Below are 19,877 nucleotides of genomic sequence, written 5' to 3' on the forward strand. Positions count from 1 at the left end.
CACTCTAGGCATGGGTTTATTCAAATCAAAGTATCGGGATTCAATCGGTGAAGAAGAAACCTGGATAGCTTTGAAAGGTTTCGGAATTGGGTCTGATCTCTTTCTCCGAACGCCCCAATTAACACTGAAACAAGTGCGGCAAAACTCATCTGCGTTGCATTCCAGAGTGCACGTTCTCCTTCTCCGGACGCCCCACTTAACTCCGAAACAGGAGCGACCAGACTCTGATTCAGAGTCTAAACCACGAAGTTGGATCAGAGCGTGAGCTACAGTAATCTCATCCGGGCTCAGCGTGAAAGTATCCCCTTCCATGCTTTATCTGATAAAATCTGGAAATTCCAATGACACTGATATATTTTAGTAATCCACAAAAATATTGAAAACCCTAAAAATAGAGCATAAAATTCAATCAGTCTCTAAATCTAAGCCCTATATCTTTCGGAATTTCGAAATTAGGGTTTCATTGCGCTGGATTCCAATCAAACACCAGATCTGAATTTCTTTCAAGAGTTTCCAATGTCGGATCAAACTGTTGTTGAAATTAATCGCCCAGGAAATCGAAAAAAAAAGACGTTGAAGTTCAATCGCTTACCATTAACGGCGGACAGGGCATAAGGTTAGGGTTTTGATCCAAACCCTAAATCCAAGTCAAAAAATTCCTAAATTTTTTTCGCGAAAAGAAATCTCGAAGAAGAAGAAAAGCCTAAGTATAGAAAATCCCAGATAAATCTAGGAGTTGTCGGAAAAACATACCTGAGACGGAGAGAGAGGCTGAGCGCAGATCAAACATGAGGAGAGAGAGAGAGGCTGAGAGCAGATCAAAAACCCAGAAGAGAGAGAGGCTGAGTCTGAGAGCAGATCAAATCAGAGCCCCTGATCGATCGATTTCACCGAGAGCTGCGAGAGCGGGAGCGGGAGTGAGAGTGAGAGCGAGAGCGGGAGCGAGCGCGGGAGATAAAGAGACTGAAAGAGTGACAAAAGACGATAGGACCAGGAATTTTGAATTTAGACGGATATTTCGGTGGATTGGTTCCGGACCGGCCGGTCCGGAACGTATGGACCGATTATAACCTTCGTCACATAAACCAAAAAATTGCAAAGTATTATTTGTTTGTATTCCGATTCTAAATCAAAGTGTTTTAGAAAAGTAAAACACTAAAAACTCTTTATATCGGATTATGCATTTCAAATATAAAATACTTTTTTTTTTTTTGCATTTGTGAACAGTAATTTTATGGTTCACACATTCATCTTATTAATATATTATTTCTCAATCGACATCTCTCTTTTCTTATAAATTTTTTTTACTATTTTTCTCTCCACATCTATTTTTTCTTAAAAGTTGAAAAATAGGATATTTAGAAAAAAAATATAATCCTTATAAAAAAAAATTAAATGATATAGATAAAAAAAAAAAAAGATAATCAGATTTATGATGTCATTTAAAACTTATTAGCTAAACAGATAAAGTGAGTTTTGATTAACTATTTTGCATAAAAATATACATAAACCAATGTGAATGCTCTAAAACATTAGTAATATAGTAATTCTACACACACTCCCATTTCATACTATTGGATATGACTTTTAAAATCATCATTAAATTTAGAATTAATCATTATTGAATTTTAATTCAATGGTAATTTATAAACCACGTCAGAGAGTGTGTGAACAAAAGTATAGGAGTGGGAGTGTGCATAACATTTCTCTTAGTAATAAATGCAGATATTCCATCTAGAATCCAAATAAAAAAGGAAAAAAATACACTTTACCCCCCAATGTTTGACTCTATTTTCAATTTGAATCCCAATATTTAAAAATTTGCAATGTATCCTCACAAAGTTACAAAATTTTGAAATTTGAGCAATTTGTTAGTCGATTCTGTTTTCTCAAACGGAAAATCAAACACATGCCACGTATGTAAAGATTTTTCTCCCAATTTTCCCATATTGCCCCTAAAAAAAATTGGGTGTGGCTGTAGCCACTCTCTTTGGCCATTTGGGGGTGGCCATCTGGCCGAATTGAGCCACCCCCAAGAAACCAAATGGGGGTGGCCGAACCACCCCCATGGGCCATAGGAGTGGCAAGCGCCACCTCCAATTTGGCCATTTGGGGGTGGCTCACTTGGCCATATGGGGGTGGCTGAGCAGCCCCCAAGGGGTTTGGGGTAGTTTCGGCCACCCCCAATGGGGTGAATGGGGGTGGTCGAACCAACCCCAAGGGCTGTGGGGGTGGCAATCCGGTTAGATAGGGGTGGCCATTTTTTTTTTTAATTAGGGGTAATATGGAAAAATTGAGAAAAAAAAATCCTCATATGTTTGACTTTTTGTCTGAGAAGATGAAATTGACTAACAGATTGCTCGAATTGCAAAATTTTGTAACTTTGTGGAGTACATTGCAAATTTTTAAATATTGGAGTTCAAATTTAAAACGAGGTCAAACTTCATAGGATAAAATGCATTTTTCCAAAAAAAAAAAAAAAAAAAAAAAGATATTCTAAAGAGTCAAAATGCTGCTTCGTTAGCAGAGGAAACCTTTCTGGTGATATAAAGAGGATCTCTCACTTGAGAAAAGTGGATATCTCATGCCATAAAATCGTTACAAAAAGAACGATACAATCAAAGAGGGGGAAGAACTTCCTCCCTCTGTATAATACCATAGATACACAGGTGAATTTCATTCCTCCACGTTGTGTCTATGACATGTTTAATAGACTCCTTAGCTAAACCATGTGCTGCAGAATTAACATCTCTAGGTATATAGTTGAAGCTCGAATTGCTGAGTGTTGTCAACCCCGTTTGGATGCTTTCCACTTAATGCCCATAAATACTGTTGCATGGATCATGAGAATTTGTTGTCTGAACAATCTACTTAGCATCCCCTTCAAATATAAGACCATATGCTCCCAGCTCTTGACCAAGAAGTACCCCATATACTGCTGCCATGGCTTCTGCTGTTGTCGATCGGGTCCACTACGACCGTTTTTGTAATGCTCCGTGCTACTATAACCTTGCCCTAGCAGTCCCTGGCGATGATCCCTAGACCAATTCGTCCATCTTTTTTCGCCACAGCAGCATCCCAATTGATCTTACACATTGTCATCGGAGGTGGTTGCCATGGAATAACTGTCAGTGTTGCTTGCGACTCAGGCACTTCCTTGTTGTTTCATTTGCTTCCCAGAATTCCTCCAAAGATTTAACCGATTCTCTCACCACCTGGTTAGGATGGGTGAAATAGTCTCCATGAACTACCGAATTTCTCCTAGGCCATATGTGCCTAGCTATTACAGTAAAGGTTTCCATCTCCTTATTATCACATTTGGTTTCCATGTCCTCAAAAACTTGGATGAATTCCTTACCCCGGCAAGTCGCTTTTCGACAAATAGGACATAGGCTATCTTTGATCACCCCCTTTTTGTATAGGTTATTCTTTGTCGGCAAAAGATTATTCAAAGCTTTCCACAAGAACATTTTAACAACATTGGGTACTCTGAGCTTCCAACAAGTCTGACAAATTTTTGTACTTTGATCGTGCCCCGAACCCCCACTTTTTGATAACACACATAGCTCCATCTCCGTATGATAAGCACCCCACAAGAGAAATTCAAATTTAATTGAAACATCAGATGTATCTAAAAAATAAATCACAAGGGATATTCAATTTTTAGGCATATAAAACCAAGCAATCAATCATGTGAAATTATCCTAAATCATCAAGTGTATCCTTGAATCACAACAAGATATCCAAGATTCATTAAACGCAATTGAAAACAAGTAAAAAATTTAAATATAAAACCAATAAAATCGGAATAATAAAACTTACAATAAAACGATGTTGTTCTTCATCGGTGAGGCTTCATCCCCAACCTTAGTTGAGAATTTAGCTCCACATGACTATGAAACTAAAACCTAAACCTAAACCTAAACCTAAAGAAAAACTAAACTAAGTGGATTATATTCTGTCTACACAATTGTATCCCAAAACTAGTTTTTAGAATTGTATATATTTTATTGAATGCAAAGATGTCTATTTATAAGTTTAGAGAAGTCATAGAAGCCATAGTAAACCTAAATAATTCGGAAGTCTGTCTCCCAGTCCAAATAGAAGTTTGAAATCATAATAAGATTCGTCTAGATTTGTGTCCTTTTATTGAGGGGCGAGTTTGGCATAGTAACATTCCGAATTAGAAAAATATTATTTCACAATGAATTGTAGTATTTTGAGCTAACTTTCTAATGCCGCTAAAATCATCTCAATATGATATTTGAGCAAAATGTTATGGTTAAAATACTGAGACATGCACAAAATCTGATTTTCAATCCAATCCCATTTTTACTCCGATTAGAGAAATTTCGATTTAATCATCTCCTTGATTGGGTTAAACTTAACCATATCATCTAGGTCTTCTTAAAATGTGATTTCTTCCAAACTTTGCATTTTTTCTTTTAAAACTGCAGTTTTTCTTCAACAACCTAGAAAACACTAAAAATACAAAACATTAAATAATGATGCAGCTAAAGGATTAACTAATGTAAATAAAGGGGTCCAAATATAGAAATATTTGACACTTATCCAATCAGAAGCTGACATATCAGCCAATTTCATTAGACTTATACTTAAAACAAAGACACAACTACACCAGATTATACTCTATATGAAATAAGAAATTAATTAATTTTTTTTTTTTTTTAAAAAAAAGAGAGAGAATTGAAGGGGTGGTTGGCTGGCTACCCCTCCCCCACTTGGGGTTGGCTGGCAGCCACCCCAAAGGGAGGTAGGGACCGGCCACCCCTAGGTCTTCCTGTGATTCATATTTTCCATACCCTTTTCATCAATATATGGATTTTGCTTACGATTGATTCTGCAAAAGTAGATGATCTTTTGCCACAAAATCAATCTAATCTGCTGAAGATAAAGCAATATGCCATGGGGATTTATTCTTTACCAGCATTTCATGGTCACCCATAATCTCCTCTAGCAGCTCCTGCAGCCACTCCCATGGCCTAGGGGTGGCTCGCCGGCCACCGCAGGCATGAAGGTGGGTTAGTTAATTTTTTAAGTTTATTTATTTATCGATTATTATTATTTATTTTTTATATTTGATATAATGTAGTGTAGTTGTGCTTTTTAAAAAAAAACTTAAGTTTGATAAGTTGGCTTAAGTGTCACCTTCTGATTGGTGACACAAAACTCACATTTTGTACAACCTCCCCATATAAGTTATTCTCTTTACTAATTATTATAATTTGATGTACATGTTGATCTTTGTTTTTTTTTTTTTTTTTTTTTGAAAGAATGAGTAATCTTATTCATAAAAAATCAGTCAACATGAGCAGAGAGCTCAGTTGAAACAAGATCAGAGATACAGTCCGGAATTGAAAGATTCCAAAATCGATCCATGATCATTCTTGTGGCCTCCTTAGCAAGTTTGTGAGCCCCATTATTGGCATTCCTACTCACATAGCTGATCTGCCATCTAGAAAAATTCCTTAGGAGAGACCTGATATCGTCCACAAGCTGGCCGAAGTTACTGCACGTCGGGTCCCTTGCCTGAATGGCATTGATTACTACTTGAGCATCACCTTCCACTATTATACTAAGTATGCCCAAATCCTTGCAAAGCCGAACACCTTCAAACAAAGCCATGGCCTCAGCAGCAGTGGGTTCCAGGAAACCAGACTTCGTGACACTTCTTGCAGCCTTTACCTGGCCTTTGTTATGTGTGGGTTTAGGCTATTTGGCTATAGAAAATCCTTACCAATTTTGTTTTATTTCTAAATCTTAACTCTTAAGTGATAAAGCTCCATTGGCATTTTGTAAGGGAGTTAAAAATGGCATATCCTGATATCCTTAACATTTTGCAATGTTTAATTTTATGTGCATTTATTTATCTGTTTTTTGAATACTTGCTAATTACTTAATCTTAAGTGATAAAACTCCATTGACATCTTGCAAGAGAGTTAAAAACATTTAACACCTTTCTTTTTTCATTGAATGCAGTGTGGACTGGTGTGGGCAGTTGGTAGCTAGGTCGAGGAGTAGTCTCTTTAGATGAATTTTGCTTTTTGGTCATTTGACGCATTTCAGTCATTTATAATTTCTTCAATTTGATTTTTAATTCTTCTATTTGTAATTCTGTTTGTAAATTAATTTGTTTTTTTTTTTTTTTTTTTTTAATTTGAAGTTGCTTGTAATTTGTAAGGCCATGATACACTTGTCCTATAAGCATGTGATTTTAGGTGTTTATAATTTTTGCAATTGTAATTTGTAAGTTATTGAGTTGTAGGTTTTTCCATGAATAATGGGTCTTGGCCCTGCTATATTTATTCTGATTTTTACTTGATCCAGTGAATCTTACCTGATTTGTAATTGGCTTTTGGAATAAACTTGACTCATTGTTGAATTTTAAATGTTTTAGAATACTCTTACCTATTAATCTTAACAAGCCTTAATCGGGCCGAGCTACCCGTTTAAGGCTCAAAAGGCTTTTTAACCAAGCTCGAGCTCAAGCTCGGGCTCAATTTCATGATTTTGAAACTTTTGTTTTCTAACTCGAGCTCGAGCTCGAGCTGAGTCGAGCCAATCGAGGTCTCAACTCGGCTCGAAAGTGCTCTTTTGCGATCCCGAGTGTGTCAAAATTGTCATCGAGCCTAGCTTTAGCTAGGGGTTTCAAGCTCGAGCTCTCGGCTCCTTTTTTTTGTCTTCCTAAATGAGCCTGTCAGAGTTTACAAGCTTGGCTTGGCTCATTTACAGACCTACTGAAATACTCATTTGGCAAACCCCGCCAAAATCGCACATCTCTTCCCTTTCTCTCTAAGATTCGCTAATGGTTTCTCTCTATCTTGAATCAACTCCCTCTCGATCCCCCTTGACAGTCTCTCGCTCTCTGTCTCTCTCCGTTCTCTGTCTTGGTTCATTAGGCTGAAGAGAAAGAAGAAGTGGGAAGTAAAATAAATAAAGAAAGACGGAGAAAAGAGAAAAAGGGATAAAGAAGTGTGTCGGCAGAGAGGGAGAGAAAGAAAGGAAAGAAAGAGAAAAGAAAGAAAAAAGAAAAAGTAAAGAAGGAAGGCAGTGGATTGGGTGGAGTTGTACGGTGGAAGAAAAAAAAGAAAAGAAGGGTGAGTGGTGGGGGAGGGGAGAGAAGAAAAAAATAAAAGTAAAATTGACTCATCACTTTTAAAATAATTCATCTAATTCTCTCTACAAATTAATCATCAATTATTTCAATCATTCTCTAAATTGATAGAAAAGGAGGGAGGAAGCAAGCAAGCTGAGGACCTTTAAATTATTATCTCTCTTAAATCATCAAATCAAATAATCTGAATATAATCTCTCATACAAATCAAAGCTTATGATATAATATTCTCAAATTAATATTCATACATATAATATTTATATAATCTCATAAATATTTTTGCTTAATATGAATATTAAAATAATTTTTATTATCAAACTAATCTTTTTACATCTTAGTTTTAAAATCTTTATTTGTGTCCGTTTGTTTCGCTGTAAAATAATTTCTGTCAAAAAATATTTCCCAGTAAAATGATTTCTTAGAGAACATTTTACTGTGTTTAGCGCTTAAAAAAATCACAATTTTTTTTTTATATATATATTTTCATTAAATCATTTCATTTCTAAATATGTTAGCCTTATTTCCTTCACAAATTTGTAGCTGGCCAACTTGTGAAGAGATTTAGTCAGGATGCAGTTCAATTTCAACGACCCTTTCAAGTTTTTAAAGTGTGAAATTATGAGTTGCTAGCGGAACAAGAAAATAAGTATTTGTTAATGGCATGATGGCTTCTATTAAGATTTTATCAAAAAAAAAAAACTATGAAAGATAATGATTGTTGAGGTCTGCGAGAAAAAGATATGAGAGGACATTTGACAGGAAAATCTATATATGAAGAGTAACAGAGAGAGAGAGAGAGAGAGAGAGAGAGAGAGTTAAACTCAACAATGTCTCAACCAAGTAAGCAGGTCAGTCCCTTTTCCACACTTTCAATGTTTCTCACAGTGTTTGGTTGCTGTGAAAATATGAGAAAATGAGTGAAGGAAAGAATTTGGAATCTCATAACCAGTGTCTGCATTTGCTGCAAATAGGACGGTTCCAAAGTTTTCCTTTTTTAATGCATGCCTCTGTTTTCTTCTTTATAGTTGTTTTAAGCTTTAATTTCCAAGAAAAGCGAAGGAGCTTCAATTATAGTTTATGGCCTCTCAAGTTTTCTGTTTTTCTTGATTTTTTTGGGACTATTTTCTTCTGGGTAGTTTTGAGATGCTCATAAAGTAAACCCATTTGAAATTGATTTAAAATGTTCATGACAAAGATGCAAAATTTTCAATCTGTTTCTTAGTTCATGGTGTATATGTCACTTTAAATAGTTTACTTTGAGTGGTAATGTATCAAGGAAATAATTCTTTTTCTGTGAAGTTAACCAAACTAACTTTGCAATATCTAATCTGTGCAGAAACTTCAAGATGATCTACGTATGCTAGTGATGAAAATAAAAGAGCATGAGAAAAACATAAAATCTCTGAAGACTCAACATAACAAGTTAGATGACTCCATTCTTGATTTGCAAGGTATAATCCTTTTCTTATTCGATGTAGAGCAAATGAATCTTAAACAATTGAATGAATCTGTTGACCAGAGATAAGATTCTGTTTATCAAGGATATAATTATAATTATCATCTTGTAATATATCTAGCATTTGATTAGATATTGCACCACAAATTATTAGGGTTTTAATTGTTGGTTGTCAAAGAAGATACTTGGGCAACCATCTCTCATTCTTGACATCATTGTACAGGTTTACCTAGATGAGAAATTTTCTAAATAAGTTTATGCAAGTTATAAACTCAATAATGAAGCACTTAAAAGTGTTTGAATTAAGGTCAATGTAGTTCACCTTGGATGCCAATTAATTTAATTTTAAAATTTTCAAATGTTTAAATCATTGACTCTTTGTTTGGTAGCTTATTTTCTTACAAGTTTCCTCATTTAATTTAGTCAAGTATCCTACCTCAAGCACTCCTGAGATTGAACATGAGAACAACTCCCAACTTCAGACTGAGGAGCAAACAATTGAACAGATTCTACAGCATGAAGAATCTGCTGCTGGCATTTTGTGTCAATTGAAAACGCCGTTTGGTACTCAGGCTTCCCATCTTCCATTGACCAAGGATGTGCTGGGTATTGTTGCAACACTTGGAAAAGTAGATGATGATAATCTTAGCAGGTTTGTTTGACTTTGCATTTCATTTTCCGTGTGTCTTTCTCAGTTTCTTGTATTCTGCATAGTTGCGATCTCATCATGAGCTGCATTTGATCATTTATGGTTATATTTTCATCCAAAATAAGTGACAATCGTTTATTAGCTTCATCATTGAAGCTTTGTTGTAGGGGTTTTTGTGTGTACGCTATGCTTGACATAATATTTAATTACTTATTTGGAATGCAGGCTTTTTGCAGAGTACTTGGGAGTGGAGACCATGCTGGCGATTGTCTGTAAGACATATGAAGGTGTTAAAGCTCTAGAAGCATATGACAATGAAGGCTGCATAAATAAAAGTTCTGGTCTTCACGGGCTTGGGGGTTGCGTTGGGAGGGCTTTGGATGGCCGATTTCTCGTTATTTGTCTTGAAAATATAATGCAAGAGTCTCATATGCTGTATTTTTTCCTTCTCCTGACAATCTGGACTTGTTCTAAAATCTTTTTCCCCCTTTCACAGACCATATGCGGGTGAGTTTGTGGCTGATGACCCACTGAGAAGGTTTGATCTTATAAAGCCAAGGTTACCTAATGGGGAGTGTCCACCTGGGTTTCTTGGGTTTGCTGTGAATATGATCAACGTGGACAACACAAACTTATTTTGTCTCACAGCTAGCGGGTACGGCCTTAGGGAGACGCTATTTTATAAGCTCTTCTCTCGTCTGCAAGTATATAGAACAAGGGCGGAAATGTTACATGCTCTTCCTTGTATAAGTGATGGAGCTCTTTCTTTAGATGGAGGAATGATTAGGAGTACTGGTGCTTTTTTCCTGGGGAATCGGTGAGAAGCTCTGCTATCACAAGTGAAATGCATATTTATTACTATTTTTTCCTTTGTTTTACTCTCTTCAAAACTTAATGTTGTATTTAGATGTTTACTGTATTTTGGTAATGCATGTGCCTTTATAAATAAGGTTCTTCTACTTAACCGGTGGAATTTAAGTGAAATTAGTTAAATTGCTGGGTCAGCTACTTGACTTGTAGACTTTCTTTCTTTCTTTTCTGGTTTTCCAAAAGTCAAAATCATGATTGCTAAAAAATATTTATACTTGTTTCTTGTTCAGCCACTGGTCTATGAATTCAGAAGTCCTAAAATCTGGATCCATGATGATATTTGCTTATTAATATGCAAGTATGGTGGCTTTTTAGGATAGAAAATATTTGTACTTTCTAAAAAAAACTCATCTCCTATGCAAGTTGATTGGACAGAATTAAAAGAAGAATTTTGTTATACTTTATAATATTAAGGTTTTAGCAATATTTAATATTTTTGAACTTCATAGCTTACTAGGGTTTGTGAATTAATATAAATTTATAATTTAATTATTCCTACTGGTAAGTTGTCATAAACAGTAGTAAATTAAAAGATAAAAATTCTGAACCTTATGGATGTGAATGCCATTGGTTAATCAGTTGGAATTTCATATGCTGTGACATCTTAGTTAGGGATTCTGTCTGATGTTAGGGAAGATGTAGATGTGAAATTCCCAAAGCCCTCGGTGACATCAACTCTATGTGAAAACTACATTGAAGTTGAGAGGCAGGTCAAGGAGATGAAAGGGAAAAAGGAAAAGATGCTGGAAGATATGAAGAGAGAAGAAGCATTATTGCACGCTGCAAAGTTCGATTTTGATAAAAAGAAGCAAGAGTGTCTCAAGTTCCTTGCTGAAAGCTCATCGAATGCAACTCAGGTAGTTGCCTTGAACTAGTCGAAACTAACAATCATTTGAATCTTGCTGATGGAAGTAAGAGCATCTCCAAAAGATTATTTAAAATACCAAACTCTTTAAAATTTAACCATTCAGACTCAAAAACCTCATTTGAGAAGGCTCTCTTCCCACTCTTCATACAAACACAATACTACAGTGGTTCTTTTTTAGAAAATTACCACAGTAGCATCTTCATTTGTTATTTTTCTAGCATTAAACGTTCATCATCTCTCTCTCTTTCATGAAGAATTGCTCTGCTCCAACGCCTCCAAAGGAACTCTCTATGAACAAAACGAGCACGCCATCATCGAGGTGAGTTCATCCGAGTCTCTCAAGACCCAAATCTTTCAATTGTTTCTTGAAATTTCTATTGGTTTGTTCAGAGGTCATTTTAGAAGGGTTTTTTGGTGGTCATATGGGGTTTTTGAGGGGTTTGATGTGTTGAAGATGGAAATATTTTATCCGTGATTTCTCTCATGATCTAGTTTGATTATGTTTTTATTATGATTTTATTTTGTTTGATATGATAGTAATATTTCATTATTTCTTTCCATATTAGTTTTTAGGTACATTGTAAAATATACCTTTGCAATCTAACCCTGATTTGGTGGGTTAGATTGCAAAGGTATATTTTACAATGTTTTAGCTAGTTTTGGGGGAATCGATGTGTGTGTGTGTGTGTTTCAGTTAGATGTTGAACTGCAATATATTGGGTTGACTGTTGATGGTTGATAGTGTGTGTTTGTCTTAACTACAAAATCTCTATGTGTGGGTGTTTCAGTTGATGGTTGAACTGCAACATATTGGTAGTAAAGGGTTCTAAAGATGGTTTTATATCTTTGAAGCCTGACTGGTTGGAAAAGAAGAAATTGCTCACTCAGACAGCTCATCCATTTAACTTGTAAATTTTTGTTTGTTCATTTTTCATGATTTGTACTTTTTAAGATTAGATTAGTTGGAGAAAAGAAGATTGTGTCTCTTGTTTCTTTTTCTTACAGATAATTATCGCTTTTTAGCTTTCATCTTTCACTTTTAGTTAGCATTTTTTTTACTCATTGTGATTCTTCTTGTGCATAGTCACATCCTTTGGGCACTGTAGAATGTGTCTAGAATCCAAAGGGAGATCTCACAGCGGTGTCAATAGGTGTTGGAAGGCACTGTAGGATCGGACTTGTCTACATGATGAGGGATGTAATATCTCGATTAGACAAGTTAGAAGGTACAAAGGCTGTTCTTAGAGATAGAAGGAACAAAGTTAGGAGAGGGAGATCACTCACGCATTGAGGGGGAGTGGTAAGAGACCTACTTGGTATAGGTTGTCTCGTTTGAGTCTCATGCGTACATATGCATCCTAGGACATGCATGTTTCATTTTTTTTATTTTTTTTTATTTGCTTCTATGCTTCAAGTATTTATTTTTTTTATGAACCTTGTGTTTTATTTTAATTTTTAATTAAAAAAATGGGGTGTTATCATAATGCCTGCATGCGTTTTTGCATTGATTCTCAATTGATCTTAATAAGTTGATTTCACACAAGTATGGTGATTGTGTGTATCTTTATGCATGAGTATTGATGACTTTAATGGGTTGTGTGTTTTATGTGTATAAATGGTATGACAATTGTGACTTTGTAGTTGCTTCCTTAAGCACGATGTGTCTTTCACAAAGCTCGAGTTTGACCGCATGGGTGAGAGCGTGGTGGGCAACCATGTATGGGAGTTCGATTAGCACTGGCCAATCTGCTAGTTGAACTAAGGACATAAAACTCTTACACTACTTTTCCTTGACTAAGAGCACCTAAGCATAATAAAATAAACCAGTGTTCCTAAATTAACAGTGTTCCTAAAATGTTAAAATTAGTGAATGCACTGTCAACTAAATTGTTTTCAATGTCCTTAAAGAAACAGTTGGTGTTTTATTCATTTCGGAAAAAGAAAACTACTCAATGGACATTATTACAATTAGTGCTCAGTCTTAGGGGAGTGTGTGTATGAGAGTCTCTAGACCTTAGACATAAGGTTTGACTTTTGGCTTAAGTGGCTTGTCTAACTTCTCCATAAGGTTTCTTTTCACGGCCTGAGCTCCTCACCAAATTCAAGCCTTAGAGTGCTTGTGAAAGCTTTCACACACTTCACATAATACATGGTCTATCTGCTTCATACTATGAATGCCTTTTTTTAGTTTCTTGATGTCCATCAACAGTCTGAAACTTATGCTTTTGCTTGGATTTGTGTGTGCCTTAGGTGATTGACTTTTTTGTTTGGATTTGTGTGTTGATTGATTTTTATTTTCATTTTATTTTTCAGGAATATGGCCGAGTCAACCAAGAAGCGCTCTCTCGATACCATAAGATTTGGAAGTGAAGCTGCTGATCTGGCTTATCATGAAAGATTTCAATCCCGAACATTGGTTATAGAGGGAAAAATTTCTGAATTTGAACTCGAGGAACCCCAATTTGCTTTCATATTACATATCTTTGAGTCTAGGGGTTGGGAGTCTCTTGTTTTAAGAGAATATTATGCCTATCCTAAAATTGTTCGCGAATTCTATGCGAACATTCATAAGATTAAGATGGACCCTCCCTCTTTTGAGACTTATGTTCGGGGGGCCAAAATTGTGGTCAACGCCAAGCTTCTCTCAAAGGTTGCTCAAATCCCTCTTGTCCCTGAGCCTGGCTATCCTTTTGGCAATCCTGAGCTACCATCCAAAGACACCATGATGACCAAGTTCGCCCCTGTGGATGGTCCTTCATGGTATGAGCATGAGAACTCCGTCCCTTTAGCCCGTTTCACTCCAACCATGCACCTCCTAGCTCGGATAATTCTCCAAAATGTGTGGCCCATAGATGATCAGCCGACTGAAGTGGGTGTTGAGAGGGCTAAGTTTATGTTTGCTATGGTAGATGAGGTACCCATTGATTTCTGCACTCATGCCATTGTGGCTATGATAGAGGCATTCCATGATAAAACTACCTCTCTTCCTTATGCTGGCCTCATCTCCCGGATTGTCAGCCGAAGTTTTATCATCCCAGATTTTGAACGTTGCCAATGTTCCTCCAGTTTTGTGAAAGACACTGACACTGTTCAGGAATCTCATGCCGAGGTCTCTCTAGAGCCAAAATGGGGATTGCCACAAGCTCATGAGGACCCTGCACTATCCTCTGGAGATGACACTGGTGGTGCTTCATCCTCTGTTTCTATGTCTGATTTCACGAAGGAAGTTAAAGCCCTTATGGCAACATGGAAAAAAGGGTGAAAAACATAGATGAGCGCACAGCTAAGGGAGAGCACTTTAAGCAACATTTGTCAGACTCAGACTCAGACTGATACTGCATTGGAGCAGTGATGGGATGCTGGCTTCGTTACTTGATTGATTGTCTTTGTTTTGAGTATTTTTGTTGGTTGTTTTCTCCCCTTTGGCCTTGGTGACAAAAAGGGGGAGATTTTTGGGGATGACTTGACTTATATATATATCTTGATGATGTATGACATGTAGATGATGGTGTTTTTGATTAATCTATGTTTTTATTTTGATTTTTTTTTCCTTTATATTTCGTTTTAAACTACATATATGGAAACAAATATTTAATATGTTTCAGTTTATAAGAACTAAAATTTATGAATTTTTAAATTTATTAGATATGTATTGAGTAAAACTATGGTTTAAAAGGATCTTATGAACATTTGTCATTTTTGGTAGCTAATTATTTAATTAAGAGAAGAAAATAAAATTTGTTGTTGATAATTTTTAAAGACTTTTTGAGTAAATTACAAAATAAAAAAAACTCGCAGGCTTTAAGCTAGTTTCAATTATATAACAGTTGTATAACATTTATCTTAAAAAAAAAAATCCTAATATAGACTAGACGAAATAGAAGTATACAAACAAAATTAAGACTTTTGAGCTCATCATGATCGTACTTTTGATGAAGCCTGACTTTTGATTGACCTAGAGTTTTGCTCTCAATGGTCGAGAAACCTGTTGATGGAATCATGAAATTTCTAGTTGAATACTGATTCGAGTTGGGGTTTTCTTGTCAAGGGTTGCTGCTTGAAGCCATGGCGCATTCTATTAAATTGAAATACCGAGCTCTCTTTCCAGCTGTGTATATATAGGGCATAAATTTTTCTTTTTTCTTTTTTTTTTTTTGCCCTTCACAGGGTTGATCCTAACCTCAGATTGGAGCAAGTATTAGAAACTAGTTTGAATAGAAACTAAATCGAACTATACTATTCTAAGACTCAAAATTAGGACACTGTAGTAAAAATGTTGGGGTGTCCTATTCTCGCAATAGGACACCCCAACATGTACAACCAAACATAGGGTCAGTTTGGTAAAGAGTTTTGAAGTTTTAGTGGTTTGATACTGTAGTAAAAATTGATTGATGTAAAAAAAAAAAGTAAGAATGTTTTTTTTTTTAAAAAAAATGAAAAAGTAAGAATATTTTTTTGAAAAAGTGAAAAGGTTAGAATGTTTGGTATGAAAAAATGAAATTTTTTTGTTTTATAGTAATTTTTTATTTGTATAGCAATAAAAAGTTATTGATGTGATGTAAAAAATAAGAGAATGTTGAAAAATGAAAAAGTGAGATGAATAGTATTAAAAGGAAATCGTTTATCAAACGCAGCCATAAAACTTTCCTAAATCCAAAATTTTGGGATGCACTCTGGAAATTGAACCTCAATGATAGGCTTAGACTCTTTCTTTTAAAAATTGCTTCGAATATCCTCGCTACCAAAGCCCGCCTAAATTCAATTTTACTCTCCATTTAGTTAGTTGCTTGCTCTCTTTGCAAAATCAAGGAAGTCTTGTGTTATGTACTAAAATATTCATATTTTAGTCCCGTAATTTACAATTGTTAATTTCTTGGTCTTGTTATTTTGTGCTATTTTATTTCTTTTTTGTGTTTTCTTTCAGTTTTGCAGATATTGAAGAAAAGGAAATGTTTCTGGAAAGTTTTGGGCTTGAAGCACACTTTGAGAAGACTTAGAAAATATGGTTAAGTTTAATCAAATTAAGGAAATGATTAAATCGAAATTTCTCTAATTGGAGTCAAAATCAGATTGAAATCAAATTTGGACTCTGCACATGTCTCAGTATTTTAACCATAACTTTTTGGTCAAGTATCAGATTGAGGTAATTCTAGCGGCATTGGAAAGTTAACTCAAAATAATACAAATCATTATGAAATAAGATTTTCCTAATTTGGAATTTTGTTATGCCAAAATAGTCCCACAATATAAGAACGCAAATCTGAATCAATCCTATTCCGACTTGTACTTGGATTGCTTCCTAATTTGACTAGGAGATTGAAGTCTGATTTTTCTGGGATTCCTAGGGCTTCTAGGGTTTTCCTAAGCCTATAAAAAGACATCTAGGTCTCACAATTTAATATAGAATTCCAGATACAATTCCAAACTTGCTTTGGGAGAAGAATTGACGGCTATTCAACAAAGCGTTTTTCGGGTTTATTATTTTTCCTTTTTATTTTATTATTAAGATGATTAGCATCAAACTTATGTGTAACTAAATATTTTAGTAGGGCTAGATTGAATCCCTAATCATGTCTCTTTAATATTTCAATATTGACGCCTTTGTGATAATCATATTGTAATGCTTAACTTGATTAATTCCTGCTTTATTGAATTCCTCATATGAATGTGTTTGGCCAGCATATGCATATGGTATAGATTAGTTATTTAAGTCAATTTGGATGATCGAGTCCTGAACTTAATAGAGTAACAAGGAATCTCGTCATTGGGGTTTTTGGATTAATCAACATGGGGAATCAGGAGTAGACACCCATGCCCTATATACCTCATATTTTTGTCGATTTTCACAAATTTATGCTTTTTTCAAAGAACAATTTAGTAAACACTCATGCTAAATCCTTTGAGAAAGAAAATAATTAGAGTAGACATTCATGTCTAATTCGTTGCTTAGGAAAATCAATAGCATAAGGAGTAGACATCCATGCCCTTAGGTTGACAAACATTAAGTAATTTTGATATGATTGGAACTTTGGCATATTGTTATATTATTTGAGTATGATTAGTGGTAGATATCAAAGCCCTATCCTTTCATTTATTTTTATTTCTTTTCATAATATCAATTTCGTGACAATTTTGATATTTTAATTTAGAAAATTAATTTTAAACAAAATCAACAATCATTGTGGGAATGATCTTGTATTTGCCACACTATACTATCGTTTGATTTTGTGCACTTGCGAGTTAAAACGTAGCAAATATTATCTATTAATTTAGGTAGTATTTATCACAACATCTTGCTTCAACACTTGTTCTTTAATTGTGTCTTTGCCAGGGTAGTATGGCACAACTCCTTATAGCCTCTAAATTCGGTAGCTCTCAACTTTTCTAATATGGTGGACTAGATCAAACTTATTATTTCACTGAGTACCTCCCTTGGTATTCCCAAAAAATACCACCACGAGTTTCAAATCTTCGTTGTTGTGTCTTGATCTTATGTGGCTCTTCCGTAACAAAGCTTTCCATGATGACCTCACTTTTGATGCCTTACAAATCTCAAGGGCCATTATCAAGGTTTCTTCGGGGCATTTCAATGCTTGGCACCGAATCACTTCAACCCATGGAAGATTGGTTACCTCCCCCTCCCTTTTGGTTCAAAATCAATTTGGACACTGCCATTCGAGACTCTTTCTCTGCACAAGCAGTTGTCTATTGAAACCACAAGGGACACATTATCAGAATAATCTCCAACATTAGCCCTCCTTGTCAGCCAAATTATGGTGAAGCCCTTACTGCTCACCTTGCCGTGATACTTGCTTTTTTCTCTCAATCTTGAAAACTTTATTTAGGAAGGTGACTTGCAAGTCGTCATTTCTGCCCCACAACACCCTAGCATTCCTCAATACTGGTGCATCTATACCTTCATCTCAGACACTCTTGGTATCATTTCAGCTTTCTGTTCCTAGAATGCCATCAAAGTCAATAGAAATGTAAACTTCTTTGTCTATTTTGCTGCACATTAGTTTACAGCCAGATCCTTTTCTGGCCACATTCCCATTTTCCTCCTCCTCCTCCTCATCCGGTTCCTATCATTAGCAGGAAGGACCCTCCTGTTTTTTGTCTGCTTTGCTTGCTTATGTTCTCACAAAAAAAAAAAGAAAAAAAAAAAAAGAATAGAAATTCACATGTAGCCAAACACCCTTCTTCTTCTTCTTCTTGTTGAAAGGAAGCTCACACACAATCCACCATGCCAAGTCACTGCCAGTCATCCTTCACGATGCCTTTGAATCTTTGATGGACCACCGTATCACCCAGTGCAATACACAACTCATAACACAATCATTGTCGCAACGCCACTCTCACCAATATATTTTAACCAACTTTCCTATTTCGTCCGTTGATGTACATGTACCCTTGTTAAGTTGCCCATTTATTTTATTTTTACTCGTCAGCCTAATAATTTACACTGCCTAGGTATTCTCTTGGTTTTAGGTAAATACTATTATTATTTTTTTAAATTGGGTAAAAAAAAATAAGGAACTGGTTGGGCCAGCATTTTTTTATTTTTAAAAATTACTATTTATTATTTATTTTTAGAAAATAATATCTATCTATAACCAAAAAAATGAGAACACCTAGCATTTTTCAAGCTAAAATACCTAATGAAACAGTACAAATTTTTATTTTAGGTTCTACCCTTTTTACACACCAACAGATTTTCTATTATATTTTCTACTTGCTTTTAAATATTATTTCTCCTTCTTTTAAAATTATATTCAATTTCTAATATTTTCATTTGTTGCGGTGCACCCCAACTCAATTTTTTTTTTAAAAATACCTATAATAAAAAAAATATATCCCCCCTTATTATTTTTTATTTTTTCCTTTTCTTTTTCTTTTTTTATATTTTATATTTTTGCTTTCATATATTTTTTATTATAGAAAACAAGTGTCACAAGGGAAAAATCAAACTACCACCCCATTATTAATGTTTCTCTCAAACTACCAATTGTATTAGAGCACTAACAACAAATACCCTATAAAAATAAAAACATAAAAACACACCCACATCAAATCCCCATATTTAACCTACACCAACTACAGTATTTCCCAATGCATTAAGAAACAATGTACCTATCTAATGTTTTATTAAATTATAAACAAATCATTCTCTCTCCTCTCTCCTTCACGCTTCCTCATGAAAACAGTGTAATGATAAATAGAAGAAAGATAAAAAAATAATCTACATAAGAGTAAAAAAGAGTAGTTTTATTTCTTAAATGTAGGGAAAATGGTTGGAAAGCTGCTGTTAGTGTTCTTATAAAAAATGTCAATAAGACAAAAATATCCTTATAAATTAGAAAAAAAACAAAAAAAAAAATATTAAAAAAGAAAAAAATTAAAATAACCCCCATATATATTTTTTTAAATTTATTATTATTATTTTTTTCGTTAGAGGGATATTGACATTGTTTTAGCAGTTTAAAGGAGGCATTGATACAACTGGTAATTTTGAAGAGACATTGACAATTTGATGATAGTTTGGCGAGAATATGAATATTTTTTCCAATTTTCAATTACAACACATATTCGAAGACCAATTTATGATTTTTTTTTTCTTACCGTGAAGAGTTTAAGCCTTTAGGGCACTTTTTTATATCCTCCAGAGTTATTTGCAGCTCACAGTACTCACTGAAACAACGTGGACTAGTTTTTAAAAGAAAATTCAATCAGTTGAAAATTACGCTTTTATCATGCGGATTTATTTAAATCGCCCTTTTCTCTTTTGTTTCCTTTGTGCGAACATATTAAAAAAAAAGAAAAGAAAAACGCGGACTAATTATATATGTTTCCCATAATTTTCACCTAATGATATTTCAGTTAGTACAAGGGAGGTGAGTGA

At 34.8% G+C, this 19,877-nt stretch overlaps 1 protein-coding gene across 1 annotated transcript; it reads left to right on the plus strand.

Annotated features, from left to right (window-relative positions):
* The first annotated feature begins 7,872 nt into the window (after positions 1–7,872).
* On the plus strand, positions 7,873–14,516 carry LOC132171167 (protein DEFECTIVE IN MERISTEM SILENCING 3-like). Its single transcript, XM_059582409.1, has 8 exons — positions 7,873–7,983; positions 8,472–8,586; positions 9,015–9,243; positions 9,466–9,657; positions 9,737–10,057; positions 10,742–10,967; positions 11,233–11,297; positions 13,292–14,516. The coding sequence occupies exons 1-8, from the start codon at positions 7,963–7,965 to the stop codon at positions 14,238–14,240; spliced, it is 2,118 nt and encodes a 705-aa protein (XP_059438392.1). The 5' UTR covers positions 7,873–7,962; the 3' UTR covers positions 14,241–14,516.
* Positions 14,517–19,877: the final 5,361 nt, after the last annotated feature.

The sequence above is a fragment of the Corylus avellana genome, chromosome ca2, assembly GCF_901000735.1.
Source record: "Corylus avellana chromosome ca2, CavTom2PMs-1.0".
In the NCBI taxonomy this organism is placed as follows: Eukaryota; Viridiplantae; Streptophyta; class Magnoliopsida; order Fagales; family Betulaceae; genus Corylus; species Corylus avellana.